The sequence below is a fragment of the Capricornis sumatraensis genome, chromosome 8, assembly GCF_032405125.1.
Source record: "Capricornis sumatraensis isolate serow.1 chromosome 8, serow.2, whole genome shotgun sequence".
NCBI lineage: Eukaryota > Metazoa > Chordata > Mammalia > Artiodactyla > Bovidae > Capricornis > Capricornis sumatraensis.
Window position 1 is genome coordinate 24055708 of NC_091076.1, and position 24725 is coordinate 24080432.

Genomic DNA, 24725 nt, shown 5'->3' on the forward strand with positions numbered 1-24725 from the left:
ATGATCAGGGAGACAGAAGACCCCAACCAGACTGTGGTGGACTTCTTCTTCCTGGAAGGTCTGAGGTACACAGCTGAACATCCCAGCCTCTTCTTTCTGCTCTTCCTCCTCATCTATAGCATCACCGTGACTGGGAATCTCCTCATCCTCATCACTGTGGGCTCTGACCCTCACCTCTGCTCCCCCATGTACCACTTCCTGGCGCACCTCTCCTTCCTGGATGCATGTCTGTCTACGGTGACAGTGCCCAAGGTCATGGTAGGCCTCCTCACTCCGGATGGAAAGGTGATCTCCTTTGAGGGCTGTGCTATCCAGCTTTACTGCTTCCATTTCCTGGCCAGCACCGAGTGCTTCCTGTACACAGTCATGGCCTACGACCGCTACCTGGCTATCTGCCGACCCCTGCACTACCCGGTGGCCATGAACAGGCGGATGTGCTCAGGGCTGGCTGGGATCACTTGGACCACGGGTGCTGTGCACTCCGCACTCCATACATGCCTCACCTTCGGCCTGCTCTACTGTGGGCCTCGTCACATCGCCTACTTCTTCTGTGATATCCCCCCAGTGCTGAAGCTGGCCTGTGCAGACACCACCGTCAATGAGCTTGTCATGCTTGCAAACATTGGCATTGTGGCTGCAGGTTGCCTCATCCTCATCGTCATCTCCTATGGCTTCATCGCCGCAGCGGTGTTGCGCATTTGCACAGCGGAGGGCAGGAAGCGCGCCTTCTCCACGTGCACCTCCCACCTCACGGTGGTGCTCCTGTACTACCTGCCCCCGGTCTGCATCTACCTGCAGCCTCGCTCCAGTGGGGCAGGCGTCGGGGCCCCTGCCGTCTTCTACACCATAGTCACTCCCATGCTCAACCCTTTCATTTACACCCTGCGGAACACAGAGGTGAAGCAGGCTCTGCGAAGACTTCTGGGCCCAGATTCCAGAGACTCTCCAGCAGGCAGCCCACTCTGCTAACCTACACTGCGCTTCCCTTCATTTATCCGCCAAGAAAGCATCTATTTCCATGTCAAAATGGGAAAGGAGCATCTTTCAAGTGGAAATCAGAAAAACTGAGTTTCAGCTCAGCCAAGAACTTTTTTCCCCTCCTTTCAGCCAACTGACTGGTGTCAATGTCTGTCACAAACTTTTCATCTTTAAAACCGAAGGGCTGGGAGATTTCCCTGGTGGTCCAGCAGTTAAGACTCCACTTCCACTGAAAGGGGTGCAGGTTCAGTCCCCGGTCAGGGAACGAAGATCTTGCCATGCCTCCTGGCATGCAGAAAACTAAAGGGCTGGATTGGGTGATCCCCAGAAAATCTCTACCACCTAGGTTTTATGGCTCAGAGGTATGTGAAATGCTATTCACAGCCTCATTTATTTTAGCAAATGTATCTTTTTTAACTATGAAATAATTGTATTAAATATAACACATTTTAAAATGCTGATAACGAAAGTATAGGTATAGACAATTAATGCTTGTCTATGTATCTCCCAGTTTAAGAGAAGAAGCCACAGTTTTTAGGATGATAAAATGCAACTATTAGGAGAAAAACAACTTGCCCAAGGTCACTTAGAAGGTGTCATTATCTTTATTTTCCCACTCCAGGTGGTTTATAACTAAGTGATAGAAAGACATGGACCTTAACATCAGGTGGAACTACCAGTACTTGAATCCTGATTCCACTAGTCGTCTGATATAAAATCTTGTGCATAGTTTATAATAACTTGGTGTTTCAGTGTGTTCTTCTAATACAGTAAGATTAAAATTAACTACTTGGTAGAATTTTATGCAGGCTAAATAATATATTTATGTTAAGTGCTTGCTGAAAAAAGGATGTTCTCATTTCTTACAAAGCAAACTGAAGAAGTCAAGAGTGCTTATTATACAAGCTACGTTTTAAACTAAACAAAAAAATGCAACTTATCAAAATTTATGGGGTGCAGCAAAAACAAAGATCAAAGTGAAATATTCAGCATTAAATGCATACATTATTAATAGGAAAAGAAAAATATCTTACTAAGTTTCCAATTTAAGAAACTAGAGAAAGAAAAGTAATTGAAACCTAAAGGAAGCACAAGAAAATAAACAGCAAAACCTAGATCAGAAATGAATGAAGTTATAAGCAGTAGAGAAAAAATTTTTTAATCAAAAGTTGATTCTTTGCAAAAATCAATAAAATTGATAACTCTTTAGCCAGGATAACCAAAGGAAGACAGAAATAACCAATATCAAAAATGAAGGGGATATTGTCACTACTGATGATACAGATATTGAAAGAAGATTATATATAACTCTTTCTCCACATATTTGATAATGTAAATGAAATGGACTACTTCATATAAAGACACAAAATACCAAAACTCATGTAGGACAAATGGATAACCTGAAGAGCTCAATATCTCTTTTTAAAATTGAATTCATAATTAATAACCCTTCCAAAAAATCATACCTAGATAGTCTAATTATTAATTCTATCAAAACAGTTAAGGAATAAATAGTATCAATTATCTTCAGTCTCTTACAGAAAAGTGGAAACAGAGGAACTACTTCTTAAATAATACAATGAGAATTATCCTAATTCTCAGGATAATCCAATTCAGAATTATCCTAATTCTAAAGTCATATAAAGACATCAAAAAAAGGAAAACCACAGACCAAATAACTCTCATGAATATAAGCATGATAACTTCTGAACAAAATATAGGAAATCAAAGTCAACATATGTAAAAACATGTATATACCATGATCAAGTAGGATTTACTCCAGATATGCAAGACTAGCTCAACATGCAAAAATCAGTGTAACAGGATACAGAAGAAAAATCATATAAAATCATGTATCAAGTGACTAAAAAGAGATTTAACAACATTGAAAACTGATTCCAAAAAAAAAAAAACTGATTCATGATAAAAACTCAGCAAACTAGGAATTAAGAGAGCCTACCTCTCTATATCTGATAAAGAACTTGGTAAAGAACAGACACAGGAAAACTAAAATATCATAATTACTGGCAAAATAATGAGCTTACCAGCTAATATCTGGTGGATACATGACACTGTATTTGTCAAAACCCATAGTGATTTACAGTACAGAGTGAAACAATGTGTGCAAATATACAGATTAATTTAGGAAACTGGAGATTCTAGCAAGGAATGCACAACAGGACAAAACAACCTCTGTTACAGATGTACATGGCAGCTCCACGGAAGGGGACAAAAGATGCTGACCTAAGTAAAACAAATGTAAGCCAAGGTTTACTGAGATTGAACAGATCGGTAAATCAGTGGCTGATGGTGAGTCAGATATCCCACCATGAGAATGGCAGAATAAACAAGCTAGGGGAGAAAGGATGTGGTAATGGATTATAGATGGAGTCATCAGTATGAAGTCATGTTTAACCTATTATAGCTACAAATGGTTACATAGAAACATATTTATAGACAGGTATATATACATACATTTCCTTGTTCTCTCAGTTTAGAGGGCCTAAAAGCAAGAAATACACCTAGTGCTCAAGTATGAAGTTTCTAGTAATGTTCTCCAATAATAGAAACCAGGAAAGGAACTGGAGAAAAAATGGTATAAGAAGAGACTGGAGCATCTGTGCTAGAAAGCAAAGAAGCGCTAAAGTACACACACACACACACACACACACACACACACACACACACACAAAGATGGGGTTATGACAGAGAAACAGGAGCCAGTTGAAAGAGTTCTCAGTGGTCAAAACTAGAATAACTTCCACCAGTATATTGAATGAAGTGGTAATGGATTATTATTTAAAATATAAAATAGCCATGAGTCCATAGTGATATAAATAAATAATTGAATGACTAAATAAGAGAAAGAAAAACAGACAAATCCCTTTTGCAGAAGCTTAATGAAAATAGAAGAAAAGAAATAATAAATATAACAGCAAAAATAAGTGAACAATATAAGAAAAAATAAATGAAAAATAAGTGAAAGGAACTCATCAGGCTCCTCTGTCCACGAAATTCTTCAGGCAAGAATACTGGAGTGGGTTGCCATTCCCTTCTCCAGGAAATCTTCCCCACCCAGGGACTGAACCTAAGTCTCCCATATTACAGGCAGATTCTTTACCATCTGAGCCACCAGGGAAGCTCAATCAAAACTATACTGCAATATAAAAAAAAAATAGCATACATATAGACAGAATTATATGCTAAAACCAAGTAAGGTTTATTTCAGGAAATCAAAGATGTTCGTATTTGAAAAAAATCAATAAATGTACTGTAGCATATGAATAGGCTAAAGAAGAAAAAAAATGTGATCATATCAGTTGAGACAAGAAATATCTAAAACCAACAGCAACTTATAATTTTTTTTAAATTATCAAAAACTAGGAATAGAGGAAAATTTCCTCAACTTGAAAAATAATGTCTACAAAAACACTCCCGTGAACATTATACTTGATGATGAAAGACTGAAACTTTCCAATTTTGACTGGGAATAAGACAGGGATATCCATTTATCACTTTTATTCATTATACAGAAAGCATTGTTTTTATGCATTCTACATAAAGCATTGCTCAAAGGAATAAAGCAAGAAAAGAAAATGGATTACATACAGGTCAGAAACAAAGAAATGATACTGTCCTTAATTTCAGGTACCATAATTTTCTGTGAAGAAAATCCCAATGCATCTGTTTTAAAACTCAGATTTTCCAAAGAAAACAAACACTGATTGGAAGATCCCCTGGAAAAGGAAAATGGCAGCCCACTCCAGTACTCTTGCCTGGAGAATCCCATGGAGGGAGGAGCCTGGTACGCTACAGTCCATGGGGTTGCAAAGAGTTGGACACGACTGAGCGACTTCACTTTCATATATATCCTTGTGTTTATTGCACTACTGTTTACAATTCTCAATATATGAAAATAACCTAAGTGTCTACTGACAGATGACTGGGTGAAGAAGATATGTATATATACATACATTCAATGGAATATTATTCAGTTATAAAAAATAAACTCTTGCCATTGTGACAATATGGATGGATCTAGAAGTTATTATGCTAAGTGAAATAAGTCACACAGAGAAGGACAAATACTGTATGGTCTCATTTATATGGGGAATCTAAAAAACAGAACAAATGAACAAAAAAACAGAAAACAGACGAGTAAATACAGAGAGGTGGTTGCCAGAAGGGAAAAGAGTGGGAGGGTTGATCAAAATAGGTGAAGTGGATTAAGAGGTACAAGCTTCTAGTTATAAAATAAATGTCATGCACATATGGGCTTCTTTGATGGCTCAGTGGCAAAGAATCTGCCTGCCAATGCAGGAGATGCAGCTTCGATCCCTGGGTGGGAATATCCCCTGGAGGAGGGCATGGCAACCCACTCCAGTATTCTTACCTGGAGAATCCCATGGACAGAGGAGCCTATTGAGCTATACAGTCCATAGGATCACAAAGAGTTGAACATGACTGAAGCAACTTAACACACATGGGTGCAGGGAAGTATACAATATGTTCACATACTCTAAATTAGGCAATAAACTGTGAATGAAATGTGAAGATATTTTACATTTTTCTTAATTTAGAATTTTGCCTTTGTCTGTGTTCAGATGCATTTTACTCACTAAAATCATTGTTCATGTGTCACTGATTTTTGAAAGTATATAGTAAATTCTGCATATTTTTTTAACTTTACACATTTAGAATTAAAACAAAATACTCAAGTCCTAGTCTCAGCTCTACCACTTATAAATTCCAATTTGGAATAAGCATGAACATCTCTGAGCCTCGGTTGCATCATCCCTGAGATGGGAACTAGGATCCCCTTCCCTAACTCCCTCACTGTCCTTCCCTGAGGAACACACAGCCTGATAGATGCAAAGGTTCAGAGGAAACTGCAACAAGACTTCTAAGAACAATTGTGACACCCTGCAAGTTGTCTCTATTAATGTGTGAAGTGGGCCTACTGAACTTCATGTCACAGGGAGACTTCAAACAGCCCAGGTAATTCCACCAGCCTCCCACTCACTGAGCAAGAGGGTATCTCTGCTTCAGAATGCAAGACTTCTCCTCTGAGTGAGCTTTAATGTTTAAAGGTGCTTATTTTGTACACCAGACCCAGCATGTAAAGCAACAACTTCACCTGGCGCCAGGTTGACCACACAGGGAAATGTCCCAGTGCTTGAGAGAAAAACCAATTGTGCCAATTTTGGGGAAACACTGTGTCTGTCCTCAATATGTACATCAATTTGCCAGAATCAACACGAACAACTGATCTCACATTCAACCCATGGGTAGCCTGCAACTCCACTACATTTTAAAGAGAAAAACAGCCTCAATGACATACAGCCTATTGTACATATCACCAATAATGGATATTAAATGCATGTTTTGTTTGTTGTAGTCACATAATCAAATGGGTGAATGAATCAACACCCATTTCCTCTTGCTAGATGCGACAAGTATTTCCTGCTCAGCCTTGCCCCTCAGGCACTGGAGTAAAGAACCACTTACCTGAATGAGCTTGCAAAGATCAAAAGTGGGTTGTGTATCATGAACTGATGTTAAGCAGTGATCTCATAAAATACAAGACTTGAAGACATTGTGTGTGTTGGGGGCAGGCCGTATAAGGAGAAGTATATAATGGGGTTCAGTAAAGCTGGGGGTTCAGGAATTATTAGAACCATTTTACTTCTGGTTTTCTTTAGCCCTTAACCACAGTGAACCCTAGTCATACACATTCCAAACCTGATCCTGACAACAGTAGCCCACTTAGAGAAAGTTCACATTAAACACATTCATGGTGTCGTCAGGGAACTTTCTGGTCCCTAACTAGAAAGGCCACTTTTGTAAGCCTACAATATCAAAGCTTTTGGACTGATCTAGAAACAGCTCCATCCTAGTACACAGGCACAGGAGAATCCCATGACTTACCTGTTTGATTCTCAGCTGTGCCAACTTCAATAGAATCATACTTTCCCTCATAACCCCTTTTATCCCATTTCAAAATTCTATGCTGTGTATATAAAATAATGGACTTGTTTCCTCAGATGTATTCCTCCCTGTTAAAAGAAGTCCACATAGCTATATAGTACTTAAAGGCACTAACTAGAAAACTAAATTGCCTCTATTAACACTTAGCCACCCTTAACTTTTACAATCTGTAGGTATATCTGTTTTTCTGATTAATGATTTGCAAAATAATCTGAAGGAATGAGACAATTTTTTATTGAAGTATAATTACTGTAAAATGTTGTGTTAGTTTCTGCTATACAGTGAAGTGAATCAGCTATATGTATGCATATTAATATATCTCCTCCTTCTTGATCCTCCCTCCCACCACACCCCATCCCACCCCACCCCTATCCCACCCCACCCCTATCCCACCCCTCTAGGTCATCACAGAGCACCCTGCACTACACAGCAGCTTCCGCTAGCTATCTGTTTTACACATGGGGTGTATATGTCAATGCTACTCTCCGAATTCGTCCCACCCTCCCCATTCCCCACTGTGTCCACATGTTCACTCTACGTTTGGATCTCTATTCCTGCCCAGCAAATAGGTTTCTCTGTACCATTTTTCTAGATTCCACATATATGTGTTAATATATGATAGTTGTTTTTCTTTTCTGACTTACTTTACTCTGTATGACAGACTCTAGATCCATCCACATCTCTACAAATGACCCAATTTCATGTTTATGGCTAATATTCCATTGTATATATGTACCACACTTCTTTATCCATTCCTCTGTCAATGAACATTTAGGTTGCTTCCATGTCCTGGCTATTGTAAAGAGTGCTTCTGTGATCATTGAGGTGCTTAGATGTGCAGTCATGTCCAACTCTGAGACCCATGGACCATAGCCTACCAGGCTCCTCTGTCCATGGGATTTCCCCAGCAAGAACACTGGTGTGGGCTTCCATTTCCTTCTCCAGAGCATCTTCCCAATCCAGGGATCAAATCAGTGTCTCTTGCATCTCTTGCATTGACAGGTGGATTCTTTACCACTAGTGCCACCTGGGAAGTTCAAACATTAGGGTACATGCATCTTTTTGAATTATTGAAACCTAATTTTAGAGATTTTTTTCTGAGATTTAAACAGGTTTCATTTGTATTTTGAGTCTCATCAAATGAAAGATCAACCATCAGTTTTAACCCACTCTTTGAGTCGCCTCAAATGCTAGTAAAATATATAACATATTGAACACAATCTGCAACGTCTGCAGAGGCTCCCAAATAGCAAGATACTGTCTTCCTATTGAGATATACTTTTCCTTCAATGTGGAAAGTAATTTTATCAGAACAGTTACTAAAAGAAGAGCAAAATGAAAAAAAAATCCAACCAAGATCAATTATTTCACATACATAAAACTAGTTAAGTGAAAATCAAACATACTAATATTGGATCAGGGGATGGGATATGAATGGTCAATAAAACTATAAGTCAATAATTTTGCAATGTTGAACATCTAAAAACAAGCCAACAATCCAGCTATGCTAAATTTCAAAATATCTAAATATTGAATGGAGACTGGAAAACAGTAAAATAGTAAATGTTACTACAGTTATTTTAGGACATGTTTAAATTGTCTCAACACATCACATTTTTGAGTGGTTTTCTTTTTCCTAGTACCTCAAAAGAAAAAGACATCTTGTTCAAAATTTGATTTATACCCCAAAGATTTCTTTCAAATAGTCATTGCTCTCACAGCTGAAATTTGAGGCTTTTGTGCTTTAAAATCCACATAAGAGTAGCATGTGGAAGCCAAGAAACAGGAATGTGTGTTCAACATTTTATAAGTACCAAATAACTTAAGCTAAAGGCTTTCCAGAGAAATCCTGTGACCTCCATAATATTTCTAGAGCCTTCTAGAAAGGAAAAGAAAATCATAGAAAGAGCTTTCTTTTCTCATAATTTTGTTTTCTATTCTTTCTTTCTAACTTGAGTTTTGATTAACAATCACTATGTTATCTCCTTAAGATACTATCCTCTCTCTACATGATTCCCAACAGATGTGGCCATAGCCATTGGTCTTCCTCCTCCAAATTACTATTAATGTGCGGTCATTGTGTATTATAAGTTTTAATAAAAACTTTATGGAGGAGAAGGAAATGACAGACCACTCCAATATTCTTGCCTGGAAAATCCCATGGACAGACGATCTTGGCAGGCTACAGTTCATGGGGTCGCAAAAGTCAGACACAACTTAGCGACTAAACAATAACAAGTGATAGCTAGTACTCAATCCTGTTTAGCCAACACTAGCTTCTGTCTCCAACTCTTAAATTAAAATTCTTTGCAGTGCCAACTTTCCTTCTTTGCCTCTAAAAGACTTTGATATTACTCCTGAGCTGGGACACTGTTTGGGCTGTTACCAGAATCTATTTGCCCCAAATTGCAATTTTTTTATTCAAAATTAACTTTTTTTGCTTTAAAAAAAAAAAAGCTTTATGGACAATGGAGGATGATTAAGGTACTCTACAGATAAGGAAACAAATTCAGGATGAAGTGTGACTTCTAAATCTCATTGTCCATTCCCTACTGAAGGACCTCTTATTTATTGGCCTTCTTTATTAGACCATGGACTAATGACACATTCCTAAGAAATATTTTACTTATTTCTTAGGAATGCCTGTTCTCTGAATTATAAGATCCTGAAAATATTTCTTTTTTTTTTGCAGAAAAAGTCAGTTTTCAAAACAAATGTTTTCTCATATCTTATGTTTGCTGTGCTATGCTTAGTCGCTCAGTCATGTCCTACTCTTTGTGACCCCATGGACTGTAGCCTGCCAGGCTCCCCTGTTAATGGGGATTCTCTACGTAAGAATACTAGAGTGGGTTGCCATGCCCTTCTCCAGGGAATCTTCCCAACCCAGGGATCAAACCCAAGTCTCCTGCATTGCAGGTGGATTCTTTACTATCTGAGCCAGCTTGGAAGCCTTACCTTATGTTTACTAAAATACAAATAAAATGAAGTAAACAGAAAGTATTCTAGAAAGAGTAGTACATTTGAAATCAAAAGACTAATAGTTTATTCCAGATTTTTTCATAAAGAAATTGTGTGACTTTAAATAAATCATTACATTTCTCTGAGTTTCAGTATTCAGTATTATGTTCATGAAATAAATATACATTGAAAATCTGATGTGCTACTTTGAATATAGAAAATAAATATGAAATACTGGAGATAAACATGAAAGTAGCTTAATGACTAGTGTTTACAGCAGCAAAGTGGAGTTATCTTTGATAGTCTTTATGGAATCTCCTATAAGGGTGAAACAATGGCATTTGGATAAATCACATGCCTGACCACTGTACGGAGAAAGAAAAAGGTAGGACAGATTGTCTGATTCATGCTTCCAGGGCCATAAGTGTCATTTAAGAAATGTTACTTTATTGGACATTCAAAATCAATGACTTTAAAGACTTTAAAGTCACACTGCGGCTGCTGCTGCTGCTAAGTCGCTTCAGTCGTGTCTGACTCTGTGCGACCCCATAGACGGCAGCCCACCAGGGTCCCCCATCCCAGGGATTTTCCAGGCAAGAACACTAGAGTGGGTTGCCATTTCCTTCTCCAATAAAGTCACACTAGTGTTACTTTATTGATCATTAGCAGAAACATTCATCTTTTTCCAAGTGAAAAATAAAGTCCATAATAACAATAGGAAAAATAAATAGAAGGGAATTCTCTGGTGGTCCAGTGGTTAGGACTCTGCAGTTCCACTGCAGAGGGCAAGGGTTCAATCCCTGGTTGGGGAACTAAGAGCCCAAAACCCATGCTGGGTGGCAAAAAAAAATAAAAATGTTAGTTTATTTATGTTATTCTTAAAAGGGAAACATGAAGAAAAGGAAAGGATTGCTAAAGTAGTAATAATAGAAAGATGATCTACTCTAAGAAACTGGAAACAACTTGAGGGAAGACTAAATTTCCTTCCTTATGATGAGAAATAAATAAGGTAAGAAGGCTGCCACCTCAAATATTGTAAATAAACACACAAAATCTCTCCCATCCTATGACCTGGACATAGAAACTGATTCTAATCAATACTCTCTTCTCCTCAGGGTTTTTCTTAGAGCATTTTTAACATCTTTGTTCCTCAGACTGTAAATTAAGGGGTTCATCATGGGAACCACATTGGTATAAAAGACAGAAGAGATTTTTCCCTCATCCAAAGATCCAGTAGAAGATGATTTGAGATACACAAATGCCCCAGATCCAAAGAACAGAGAAACAGCAATGATGTGGGAACTGCAGGTGCTGAAGGCTCTGGACCTGCCCTCCGTGGACTTGATGTGGAGGATGCTGGACAGGATGAGACCATAAGAGACAAAGATGGTGAGACTGGGCACAGTGATGTTGATGCCTGCCATGATGAAAGCTACCAGCTCAATGACGTAGGTACTTGTGCAGGAGAGCTGGAGCAGAGGGTGGATGTCACAGAAATAATGGTTGATGGAGTTTGCTTCACAGAACGTCAGTCTCAGCATGCATCCAGTGTGAGCCATGGCACCAGAAAATGCCATCAAGTAGGAACCAAGCATAAGGCTGGAGCACACTTTAGGGGACATGGCAGTATTATACAAGAGTGGGTTACAGATGGCCACATAGCGGTCATAGGCCATTGATGTCAGCACATAGCATTCAGAAACGACAAAAAAACAGAAGAAGTAGAGCTGGGTCATGCACCCCATGTAAGAGATAATATTCTCCTTCGATAAGAAATCTATCAGCATTTTGGGTGTAAATACTGAAGAATAACAGAGGTCTGTGAAGGACAAGTTAAAGAGGAAAAAGTACATGGGGGTGTGTAGATGTGAATTTATCCCAATTAGGATTATCAGGCTCAAATTTCCTATCACAGTGACCATATACATTAATAGAAACAGGAAAAACAAGGGAACTTGGAGATCCAGTTGGTCTGTTAACCCCACCAGGATGAAAGCAGTCACAAAAGACCCATTCCCAGGAGCCATTCTTCCCTAAGAGAATCTGTGGACACAGGAGAGAAGATTTACACTGGGGAACAGCTCAGTCCTTCTGACAATATCTCATCCTACAAGAGAGTATACATACTGAGCATGTCTGAGACTAGGCCAACCCGGGCCCATAGAATCGCCTTTACCATGGGCTTTCCCTTTCTAGAGTCTTGACAAGCTAAATAAAACAAAGATCATCACAAACAGCCTACAGAGAGAAGGCAATGCTGCCATATGGATACATGCCTGCTAGAAAAACGAAGGGGTAAAAGAGAGGGATCAAGTTAGGAAGTCCTTCTCTAACTTCACCTTTTCTTCATTCACTTGAGCCTTCTCTTCATCAGCAAAATTGTAGGCAGAGACCCCAGCTACATGGTGCTGGCTTCTGGTGCAGATTAGGTCTGGTGTGAGTTGGAAGCAAGAAGATTGTCTCTAACCAAAGACTAAGGGACCGAAGGTTAGAGGAGGTTTAGTCATTGCCCAAGTAGAAGAGTGAGAGTCTGTCCATAGAAAAGGAACTTACTGACTGAGATACTTCTGCACCTCCCCACCTCTGAACACTCTTTGATCCCCTTCAGTATAGTCTCCTAAGAGTTTCACTTGAATCTCATGACTGCACAAAATGGTGGGGAGAGGGGGAGACAGGAAAGTGGCAGATCTGATGTCAACAGAATTCAGGAACTCACCCTTATGTGGCCAGAAACTTTAGAGCTCTGCCTTGGTGTTTGTCCTGGAAAGGCAGTGTCCAGTCTGAGGCTCTGGTTCATTTGATTCTAAAATGAAAAGTCTGAGCAGCCCAGACTTAATTTCAGATATGCCCCGGAAATCTTTCTGAACTACAAATATTGACTTCTAATTATGACTTTGAGTCTTCTCACTCAGCAAGGAAAATTTCACAGCGTTGTTATCAGGTTTGCCACTTGATAATAAACGGAAGATGGACTGTGAGTTTAATGATGTCGCGCACTTGGTTATAAACAGGGTGGAAGCTTGCTCAGTCTCTCCCCAGGGAATAGATTCTATATGTAAAAAAGAAGTAAGGGAGTTACATTTACCATGTTCTCTATCTAGGTCCTTAGGGACTCAATATTTTAATCCAGTTTACACATCACTCCAGGGATTGTACATCCCCCAAGGAAGAGGCAAAAGTAAGCTCCCATCTTCCTATCATCTTCATCACTTTAGAAAAATCTATTGTACAGGTTCTTTCTCTGTGTCTTCCCAGATCCTAAGAGGAAGTTTTCCAGAGTCTACCTATGGGTTTCTTCACATCTCTACTTGAAATTTTACAAAGCCTCTAGTAATTCACTTCACTTTTTGTCTCTCAACAAGTAATTATCTCAAAAAAAATGCTAAATGCCTTTCTCCCTACTAAATTTTTTACATTTTAAACACCTACTGTAAATATCTACCTGAGGTTCCAGCTGGGTCCTTAACTGTATTATTTCATTAACTGAGGTCATCAACCATTTCTCATAGTAGAAAAGAGTGGGGGCTATAGAGTTAGAGGGTATGAGTTTGAGGCCTACCCCCATGCTTACTAACTTGGACACAGTGATTAACTCTCCATGCCTCAGATTCATAATTCCTAAAATATTGATGATAATAATAGCATCTCCTTCATTGGGTTATCTTGATGATTAAATGAAAAAACATACAAAAACAAAATGGTTAGAAGAGTACCTGGCATGTAGTATACAGTCAAATAATGCCAGCTGTCTTCATATATGTTATCCAAAGTTTCTGTGGATCCTCCATCATAACACTCACCATTTTTCTCTTTAATTCCTGTGTCTCCTTATAAATTATAAATGAGGACTAACATCTCTTCTGTCTTATTTACCACTTCTCTTGTACTGCTGTGAATAGTACAGGGACCTCACTTGTGGCTCACCTGGTAAAGAATCCTCTTGCAATGTGAGAGACCTGGGTTCAATCCCTGGGTTGGGAAGATCCTCTGGAGAAGGAAATGGCTGCCCACTCCGGTATTATACTGGCCTGGAAAATTCCATGGACTGTGTAGTCCATGGGGGTCACAAAGAGTCAGACACGACTGAGCGACTTTAACTCACACAGTAGGCACTGCATAAATAACTCTGTAAGTTACATTGTTCTCCAGTGAAAGCCTTCCGATTGTTGCTAATGTTTCTCACATGCTCAGCACTAGGGTCTACAGCCACACTGAATTCCATCCTTTTCCCTTAGCCACCACACAAGTTCAGGTACTTTTGAGGTTTTTATTGAACTATATGCTGAAATGTAATGATTCCAGTAACAATTCTAGCTTTTCTCACATAATCCCTCTTATTTGGCCATATACACAACTGGAGGATAAGTTCTGGAAGCACACAACTCTCCCTTCCTTCTTTAAAAGTTTCAGAGACCTTCAGTTACCCCAGGACACCTGAATCATTGTAATAAAACTATATGGCAGCATTGTAGTAAAAATATAAGTAACTATGAATACTGGGCATATACCCTTTGAATATCTAACTGAAAGAGACATATGTACCCCAATGTTCAAGACAGCACTTTTTACAATAGCTAGGACGTGGAAGTAACCTAGATGTCCACTGACAGATGAATGGATACAGAAATAGTGGTGCATATATATACAATAGAATATTACTCAGCTATTAAAAAAATGAATGCATTTGAGTCAGTCTTAATGAAGTGGATGAACCTAGAGCCTGTTATACAGAGTGAAGTAAGTTAGAAAGAGAAAGACAAATATTGTGCATTAACACATCATATGGAATCTAGAAAGATGGTACTGACGAACCTCTTTTCAGGGCAGCAGTGGAGATGCAGACATGGGAACAGACTTGTTGACACAGTAGGGGAAGGAGAGGGTGGGACAAATTGAGAGAAACATGGAAATATACACATTACCGTATGCAGAATAGATATATTTTACATAAAATAAAACATTACCTTTTTCATTCCTGACTGCTGTAAATGGTTATCTGAGGTTTTCTGTCCTTAGGAACTGAGATCAAAAGACAGTCTCTCTTTACCATGTTTTCTTAAGACTAAATTGAGAAGATAGAGACAATGGTGAGAGAAGCATTTTCCTAGTCTTCTTTTCTGAGAAACAAAGGAATCTACCAGACAAAATCCTCTCCAGCACTTTCAATAAAGGTTTATTAAATAAATGAGTAACTTACTGAACCTGAAATTCACAAAGTCCAAATGTCCTTGAGAAAGCTTCACAGGAGTTCTGGACATACCTTAGTCAAAAATCTCACAACCTTACTGTTTCTGGATTCATCATCATTCACTTTTTTCTACTTAAAACCTTATACTCTCTGAAAATAAGCTGGAGCATGACAGAATGAATTATAGGGTTGAACAATTTTTGTCCAACCCAATAATTTCCTACTTTCTATGAAAGGATGAATGGCTGATTCTCCTCTTCTTTATACTGTCTTTCCTTATAAAGTGGTTTTCATAAAAAACTTTGCTTCTCTTTTTATTTAAATCACCTGCTTTTTTATTTTAATTCCTTTCTCTTTTCTCCATATCATCATACATTGTGTGCCCTTACTAAAATTTGACATCAATAGCTAACACAATTTCTATTCAGACCACCCTTTTCCTCAAAGTCTTACTCAGTGCAACTTGGACATCTTTGTTCCTCAAACTGTAGATGAAAGGATTCACCATTGGCCCCACAATTGTGTAAAAAACTGTGGACACTTTATCTTCATCCAGAGACCCAGCAGGAAAAGGCTTAAGATACATGAATGTTGCTGATCCAAAGAAAAGAGAAACCACAATTATGTGGGAGCTGCAGGTACCGAAGGCTTTGGACCTGCCCTCTGTAGAATGGATGCGAAGGATGTTCAAGAGGATCAAGGTGTAAGAAATGGAGATGGTGACACTGGGCACTATGACATTGACACCCACCACAATGAAAATCTCCAGCTCATTGATGGAGGTGCTTGTGCAGGAGAGCTGGAGGAGAGGAGGAATGTCACACATGTAGTGATTGATGATGTTTCCATCACAGAAGGAGAGTCGCAGCATGCACCCAGTGTTGGCCATGGCACCCACAAGCCCCATCACGTATACACCCACTGTCAGCATGAGGCAGACCTGATGGGACATGGAGACCTTGTACAGCAGGGGCTTACAGATGGCCACGTATCGGTCATAGGCCATTGACGTCAAAATATAGCACTCATCAATAACAAAGAAGGAGAAGAAGCAGAGCTGAGTCATGCACTCTGCATAAGGGATGATGTTCTGGCTTACAAAACTCATCAGCATTTTAGGAGCAATGACAGAGGAGTGGCAGAGATCAGTGAAGGAAAGGTTGACGAGAAAGTAGTACATGGGAGTGTGCAGGTGAGGGTTCAGACCAATAAGAATAATCAAGCCAACGTTCCCCACCACAGTGACCACATAAATTGCTAAGAAAATGAAAAAGAGAGGCAGCTGGAGTTCTGGCTGCTGTGTTAAACCCAGCAGGATAAACTCGGTCACTGAAGATTCATTCCCTGGGGCCATTCTTCCCTAGGGCATACCTGTGGGAACAGGACAGAGGGTAACGTTAAAATGAGTACCCTGATCTCTCCACCCAATCCCACTCTAATGAGGCTGAGACCCAGAATGCGAGAAGGAACCCCAGCCCACTCCTCTGTATCTTTTTTTCTTCTTCTTCTTCTTTGTATAAAAGCTGAGAGAATTTTTAAAGATGTGTATTAAAAACACTACCGGGCAAGTTCTATAGGGTAAGATTCAATGACCCTGAACCTCATGACAACAGCATCTCTGCTCCACTTCTGCCCTGACAGTTTACCAGGCCCACCCAACGATCAGTGGTCATCTCAGCAGAGAGAAAGCTGTCATTTCAGGGGATCATTGGCTTCCACAGATGAGGTTTGGAAGATAAGTAACTGGACAGATAAAATTCAACACTCACCCTTCTGCACAGAGACTTCAGTGTTGGGGCTTGCTAACTCTGCTTTCTTATTCTCAAGTGGTTCTGATGAATTTTAGAGATGAACATCCCAGAACAGAGATTCTTCTTCTTTGCTATTTTTGTTTGTTTGTTTTGAGTGTGTTTTGGACTGAGAGAGTCAGAGCACAGACCTCAGTACACCAGGCTCTAAGGTGACATGAGTTACAGGTCATGATTTCTGATGGTGGCTCTGCCAGAGTGTCCTCTCCAGGCTAGGGGGTGGAAATAGCATCTGCTGGTGCCCAGGGAGCCACCTGCTAATATGACCCAGGGGTTATTGTGAATTGGGAAATCCTAGGGACTTGATTAAGAAGTTTTAGGTTTTCATTGTGTTTTCTCCAGAGATATGATTTGTAAGAAAGAGAAATTACCCAGTCTGCATTTAAGCCAAGTTCTCTAGAATAACAGTGTGTATTGGAAGTAACCCATTTTGCATACATTTTAGTTTGTTGCCAAATGGAGCACATCCTCAAATGGAAAAGCAGTGACTTTTCCTGCATCCACAGCTCTTAAGAAACACTAGTCACTTATTTGTTTATTTGGTGTGTCTTCTCACAACACAAACACATACATTCATACATTCACATGCATTTGAACCTAAGTTCCATAAGGGCAGAGATTTTGTCTGTTTTGTTCAGTACTGTTTTAGTAGCAATTTAGAGTACAACCACGCATATACAGTAGGTATTAAATAAATACTCATTTAATAAAAAATGAATGAATGAGAACCCCTTTTCCTTATTTCCCTAGGGACCAAGACTGGATACCACAAGAGAAGTACTGCCCCATGGGCAAAGGCTTATATAGTATCAGTGATTTTCCTCGTAGGCCTAAGTGTGGGACTGGACAAACACCAGTGAGGTAAGTGAAGGTCATCGGTAAACTCTTAGTGGCCATCTATAAGCCTTGTAGATCAAAGTTACTGAACTCAGAGAAAATACAAGTTTCTATCCTCCCTGAATGTCACACAGACGACTTCTACGGCTCTTACAGAGGCCCCAGTGCCTCTTCTTGGCAGTCTGCAGCATAGACTCAGATCAGAAAGCAGATTCGGATCAGTACAGGAAGCATCCAAATGCTCAAATCAAGGTCAGCTCATTAGGGAGATCATTAGGAACCATTCAAAATCATTTCTTATTTGACACAGGTTTGAAATAATCAAAATGCTGACTCAGAAGGAGTAATAATGTGGGCACAGGCAGGACAGACTAGAGTAAGAAAGACTGGAGGCAGGTCAGTGATAGGAGGCTGTTACAATTGTCAGTCAGTTCAGTTCAGTTGCTCAGTCAGTCTGTTCGACTCTTTTTGACCCCATGAATCACAGCACGCCAGGCCTCCCTGTCCATCACCAACTCCCGGAGTTTACTCAAACTCATGTCCATTGAGTTGGTGATGCCATCCATTCATCTCATCCTCTGTCATCCCCTTCTCCTCCTGCTTTCAATCTTTCCCAACATCAGGGTCTTGTCAGCTCTTCACATCAAGTGGCCAAAATATTGGAGTTTCAGCTCCAACATCAGTCCTTCCAAAGAACACCCAGGACTGATTGCCTTCAGAACGGACTGGTTGGATCTCCTTGCAGTCCAAGGGACTCTCAAGAGACTTATCCAACACCACAGTTCAAAAGCATCAATTCTTCGGTGCTCAGCTTTCTTTATAGTCCAACTCTCACATCCATACATGACCACAGGAAAAACCATAGCCTTGACTATATTGAGCTTTGTTGACAAAGTAATCTCTCTGCTTTTTAATATGCTGTCTAGGTTGGTCATAACTTTTCTTCCAAGGAGTAAGCGTCTTTTTATTTCCTGGCTGCAATCACCATCTGCAGTGACACTGGAGCCCAAGAAAATAAAGTCTGTCACTGTTTCCACTGTTTCTCCATCTATTTGCCATGAAGTGATGGAACCAGATGCCGTGATCTTAGTTTTCTGAATGTTGAGCTTTAAGCCAGCTTTTTCACTCTCCTCTTTCACTTTCATCAAGAGGCTCTTTAGTTCTTCTTCACTTTCTGCCGTAAGGGTGGTGTCATCTGCATATCTGAGGTTACTGATATTTCTCCCGGCACTCTTGATTCCAGCTTGTGCTTCATCCAGCCCAGCATTTCTCATGATGTACTCCACATATAAGTTAAATAAGCATGGTGACAATATACAGCCTTGATGCACTCTTTTTCCTGTTTGGAACCAGTCTGTTGTTCCATGTCCAGTTCTAACTATTGTTTCCTGACCTGCATACAGATTTCTCAAGAGGCAGGTCCCATCTCTTTCAGATGGACTAACATGTCTATGCAATTCTCTGGGCCAGAATACTGGAGTGGGTAGCCTTTCCCTTCTCCAGGGAATCTTCCCAACCCAGGGATAGAACCCAGGTCTCCCACATTGCAGGCGGATTCTTTACCAGCTGAGCCACCAGGGTATAACCAAGTAAAAGTGTACAATTGGGCAAATGCCTAACTAAAGCTAAAGCGCTTTGTTGGATGGCATCATCAACTCAATGGACATGAGATTGAGCAAATTCTGAAAGATAGTTCAACACCGGGAAGCCTGGTGTGCTGCAGTCCATGGGGTGGTAAAAAGTCTGACATGACTTAGCGGCTGAAAAACAAAGGCTAAAATTAAGAAGAAAGGTCAGAACATGAGAAGGTTTGAGGATTGTTTCCATAAAGATTAAAGCCATGGGGTTAGGTAAACTAAATAAGAGAAAGTAAAGAGAAAAAGAAGAAAATATTAAGAAGACATGGCAAGAATACACAGAAGAACTATACACAAAAAATCTTCACAACCCAGATAGTCACGATGGTGTGATCACTCATCTAGAGCCAGACATCCTGGAATGTGAAGTCAAGTGGGCCTTAGAAAGCATCACTACGAACAAAGCTAGTGGAGGTGATGGAATTCCAGTGGAGCTGTTTCAAATCCTGAAAGATGATGCTGTGAAAGTGCTGCACTCAATATGCCAGCAAATTTGGAAAACTCAGCAGTGGCCACGGGACTGGAAAAGGTCAGTTTTCATTCCAATCCCAAAGAAAGGCAATGCCAAAGAATGCTCAAACTACTGCACAACTGCACTCATCTCACATGCTAGTAAAGTAATGCTCAAAATTCTCCAAGCCATGCTTCAGCAATACATGAAACGTGAGCTTCCTGATGTTCAAGCTGGTTTTAGAAAAGGCAGAGGAACCAGAGATCAAATTGCCAACATCCGCTGGATCGTGGAATAAGCAAGAGAGTTCCGGAAAAACATCTATTTCTGCTTTATTGACTATGCCAAAGCCATTGACTGTGTGGATCACAATAAACTGTGGAAAATTCTGAGAGAGATGGGAATACCAGACCACCTGACCTGCATTTTGAGAAATCTATATGCAGGTCAGGAAGCAACAGTTAGAACTGGACTTGGAACAACAGACTGGTTCCAAATAGGAAAAGGAGTACGTCAAGGCTGCATATTGTCACCCTGCTTATTTAACTTATATGCAGAGTACATCATGAGAAATGCTGGACTGGAGGAAACACAAGCTGGAAGCAAGATTGCTGGGAGAAATATCAATAACCTCAGATATGCAGATGACACCACCCTTATGGCAGAAAGTGAAGAGGAACTAAAAAGCCTCTTGATGAAAGTGAAAGAGAAGAGTGAAAAAGTTGGCTTAAAGCTCAACATTCAGAAAATGAAGATCACGGCATCCAATCCCATCACTTCATGGGAAATAGATGGGGAAACAGTGGAAATAGTGTCAGACTTTATTTTTGGGGTCTCCAAATTTGCTGCATATGGTGACTGCAGCCATGAAATTAAAAGACGCTTACTCCTTGGAAGAAAAGTTATGACCAACCTAGATAGCATATTCAAAATCAGAGACATTACTTTGCCAACTAAGGTCCATCTAGTCAAGGCTGTGGTTTTTCCTGTGGTCATGTATGGATGTGAGAGTTGGACTGTGAAGAAGGCAGAGCACCAAAGAATTGATGCTTTTGAACTGTGGTGTTGGAGAAGACTCTTGAGAGTCCCTTGGACTGCAAGGAGATCCAACCAGTCCATTCTGAAGGAGATCAGCCATGGGATTTCTTTGGAAGGAATGATGCTAAAGCTGAAACTCCAGTACTTTAGCCACCTCATGTGAAGAGTTGACTCATTGGAAAAGACTCTGATGCTGGGAGGGATTGAGGGCAGGAGAAGAAGGGGATGACAGAGGATGAGATGGCTGGATAGCATCACTGACTCGATGGACGTGAATCTGAGTGAATTCCGGGAGCTGATGATGGGCAGGGAGGCCTGGCTTGTGGCGATTCATGGGGTCGCAAAGAGTCGGACACAACTGAACGACTGAACTGAACTGAACTGAACTGAACTGAAAGAGAAAAAGACCAGAGGGTAGAATACTTGAGAAATTCCCTAAATTGTGAGTATTATACTTAGGATAATCTCTTAAACCCGATCATCACTAAAATGAATCCCAATCATTTTTCTCAGACCCTTCACAATTACTACAGCACCAAAAATTCCTCAAGTCAAAGTTGAACTCTGTCCCACAAGGTAGGCATTCCTTGACCTCAGCAATGATAAAGAACTTGGAACTTTATTAAAATATGTTTTCTATGAAAAGTTTAAAAATCTTATTTAGGCAATACAATAGACAGAAATACTTCCTCTAATTTTATAGTATATCAAATCACATTGCAAGAAGAATTATATGCCAGGGTTCTAAACTAGAGTTGAAAAATCATTCTTTCATCTTTGCCACTGTAAATATAAGCAAACATGAAATTAATATAGAGCAATTCTGAGCTTATCCTTACACAGCAAAATTCTCATTCCCTTCCTTTCTTCTCTCTCCATAACCATCAGGTTAGCCTAATTCAGGAGTAACTCTCACATGGTCACCCTCTCACTGAGATATATTCCAAGGAAAGATGCATCGGGACTTCTCACAAAGATGCTAGAAGACAAAAAAAATTCCCAAAAATAGTAGCCTAGATGTTTGGATAAACTATAGTGTTACTACAAGCAGAAGAAAAACTCTGAAAATAGTGGAAATATTCATAAAAATTATACATTCAGTTTTATTTATTCTTGACTCCTTTTTAAGTATCTCAACCCCAATATGTTCTAACTTGTCAAAGTCAGTGGTAATAAAAAATTTATACTATACCATAAAGATGCATAAAACATAAAGATGTATTTTAACTAAATGGATTTTTAATTGGCAGGATTATGTGACACTAAGCTAACAAGCTACAATCACCCAGAAATATTAACTAATACATTTTCAAAATTAAATGTATAACTGAGGTTATATTCTAATTTTTAAGCAAAATAAAGCAAGTTATCAGATACTAATTTTATACAGATGACTGCTACTAATTTTTTTTAAATATCACAACTATGTCATTGACATTGATTCAGTCAAAATACTGACTGTTTCTACCATTGCCACAGGGCTTCTTCATGTTCCCTTCAACACCCACTTTTTCTCTCATCAGTTGCTCAGTTGTGTCTGACTCTTTGTGACCCCATGGACTGCAGCACACCAGCCCTCCCTGTCAGTCACCAAATCCCGAAGTTTACTCAAACTCATGCCCATTGAGTCAATGATGCCATCCAACCATCACACCCACTTTTCCTTTCAAAGCCACACCCACTTTCTTCCTATCCTATTCTTCTCTAAATCTTTGGCAATCATGACCAACCAGGTTCTCCATTTCTACAAATTTATCTTTTCAAGATTTATGTTATATTAATTAATAGAAGCATATACAGTATAACATTGTATCTTCTATTTTTTGGCTGAGGTTTTCTTTCATAAAAATTTGTTTTACATGCTTCTAATTGCTCAGTGAAGAATTTTTACAATGGCTGCTTTGAAATCTTTGTCAACTAATTCTAACATCTCTGTCATGTAACATGTATTTCTTGTCCTTTTTGCTCTGAATTGGAGATCTTCTTTATTCTTCACATAAAAAACATTTTTTTCTGAAACCTGGGCACTTTGCAAATTATATTATGAAACTTTAGATTTTATTTAAACCTTTTGCTTAGCTACTTTTTTTTGATATTGCTGTGCCTGGAGGAACAAGTCTACTCACTGCCTAGTGAGGGTTGTTATTTTGCTTCCCCTCATGGTCTCATCTGACAGGCAAGGGTGTGTGGATTAGTCACTCAGTGTCCAACTCTTTGCAACCCCATGGACTGTAGCCTGCCAGGCTCCACTGTCCATAGGATTATCCAGGCAAGAATGCTGGAGTGGGGGCTTTGATTCCTTTATTCAGGGTATCTCCCCTACCCAGGGGTTGAACCTGGGTCTCCTGAATTACAGGCAAATGCTTTACCATCTGAGCCAACAGGCAATAGGATGTCAGTCATTGCAAGCGGACAGTGATAACAGGCTTGATTCCCCTTAAGTCCTCCTCTGACATGACCTCATGGAGGACAAGGACTCCCTCATTACTGATGGGTATTGATGGAAGATCAGGCTCCCTCAGTGGCCTCCGCTCACGCCACGTAGGGAGCTCTTGTCACCCAGCAAGAATCAAAGCCCTGACTCTACATAGCATTCTCTGATTCTACCACCAGAGAAAGTATTGGGGCAATCATTACATCCTGTGAGGGAGGGAGTCTATAGATTCTTATTTGAACTTTGCTGTCATGGAGGGGGAGCCTCAGGTTTTCCCTGGGGTTGGTCTATGGTATGGTGGTTATTGTACTAAAATTTTCTCTTACTTGGCTGCGCCCTTCCTGGTCCTTGGGCTAAAAAGTGTACACTTGTTTTTTCAGCTTTATTGAAGCATGCACAAGTGCATGCTCAGTCACTCAGTCACATCCAACTCTTTGCAACCCCGTGGGCTGTAGCCCACCAGGCTCCTGTGTCCATGAAATTCTCCAGGCAAGAATACTGGATTGGGTTGCCATTTCCTTCTCTGGGGGATCTTCCTGACCCAGGGATTGAACCCACATCTCTCAGATCTCCTGCACTGACAGATGGATTCTCTACCACTGAGCCAACTGTTTTTGTTGTTGTTGTTGATTTTTTTTTAACCAAGACTTCCCTGTTTAGGTTAGGAAGAGGGATTATCTCTAACCTAAAGAGGGAAGTCTCAGTTAAAAAAATAAAAACAAAACCTTATGATAGGATAGGGGCTCTGAACAGTCCAATCCAATGTGGCTCTCTGGCTGATTAAGAAAAATAAAATCTGTAAAGACACTGAAAACCCAAACTCTTATTCTATAATTTTTATATTAAGCCAGGACACAGAAGGACTTCAAACACTAAAAGAAGAGTTCTTAATACCAATAAGATTTTCTTCGAGGTGCATTTATTCTGTAAGGTGTTCTCTAACCCCTCTACTCTTCTTGATTCCCCTGAATCCACAGTACTCATGTCGTCCCCAGCCTCAGTGAAATAGGTCCAGTAGTATGTGTATTGGAGCCACAGACGGCATGAAATCGTGCCTCTGACTCTGAGTGATCATAAAAGAGTTCCTTAAACGTCAGTCATCCTTTCTTTATCTGCAAGATAAGCACAGCACTACCTGTCTTTAAGGGCAGATGAGAGAGGAGATACTGGCTGTAAATTTCCTGATAAGTAATTAGTGCTCAATATCATCTGTGTTATTACTGGTATTCTGATTGCTATCACAATCTGTTTCTCTTTTTGTAAGTAACCCACAGGCAGAAATACAGATTTAGTGTCAGAATGTAAGAAATTGCTAAGCATGAGATATTATGTCACTGATTGATTGAAGGATTGGTAGCTGTGGACCAGTTATGAATTTCTGTTCCATTTACCCTGTGGATGACTGGAA

The 24725-nt window shown here is 39.9% G+C and overlaps 2 protein-coding genes and 1 pseudogene across 2 annotated transcripts; 1 reads left to right on the forward strand and 2 right to left on the reverse strand.

The window, feature by feature from the left end:
• On the forward strand, positions 1-969 carry OR10S1 (olfactory receptor family 10 subfamily S member 1). The gene has a single exon (XM_068977354.1). The coding sequence runs from the start codon at positions 1-3 to the stop codon at positions 967-969; it is 969 nt and encodes a 322-aa protein (XP_068833455.1).
• Positions 970-11018: 10049 nt separating this feature from the next.
• On the reverse strand, positions 11019-11951 carry LOC138083094 (olfactory receptor 8B3-like). Its single transcript, XM_068976725.1, has one exon. It carries the CDS (start codon positions 11949-11951, stop codon positions 11019-11021), a length of 933 nt encoding a protein of 310 aa, XP_068832826.1.
• A 3585-nt stretch (positions 11952-15536) lies between these two features.
• Positions 15537-16481, reverse strand: LOC138083139 (olfactory receptor 8B3-like; annotated as a pseudogene).
• Positions 16482-24725: the final 8244 nt, after the last annotated feature.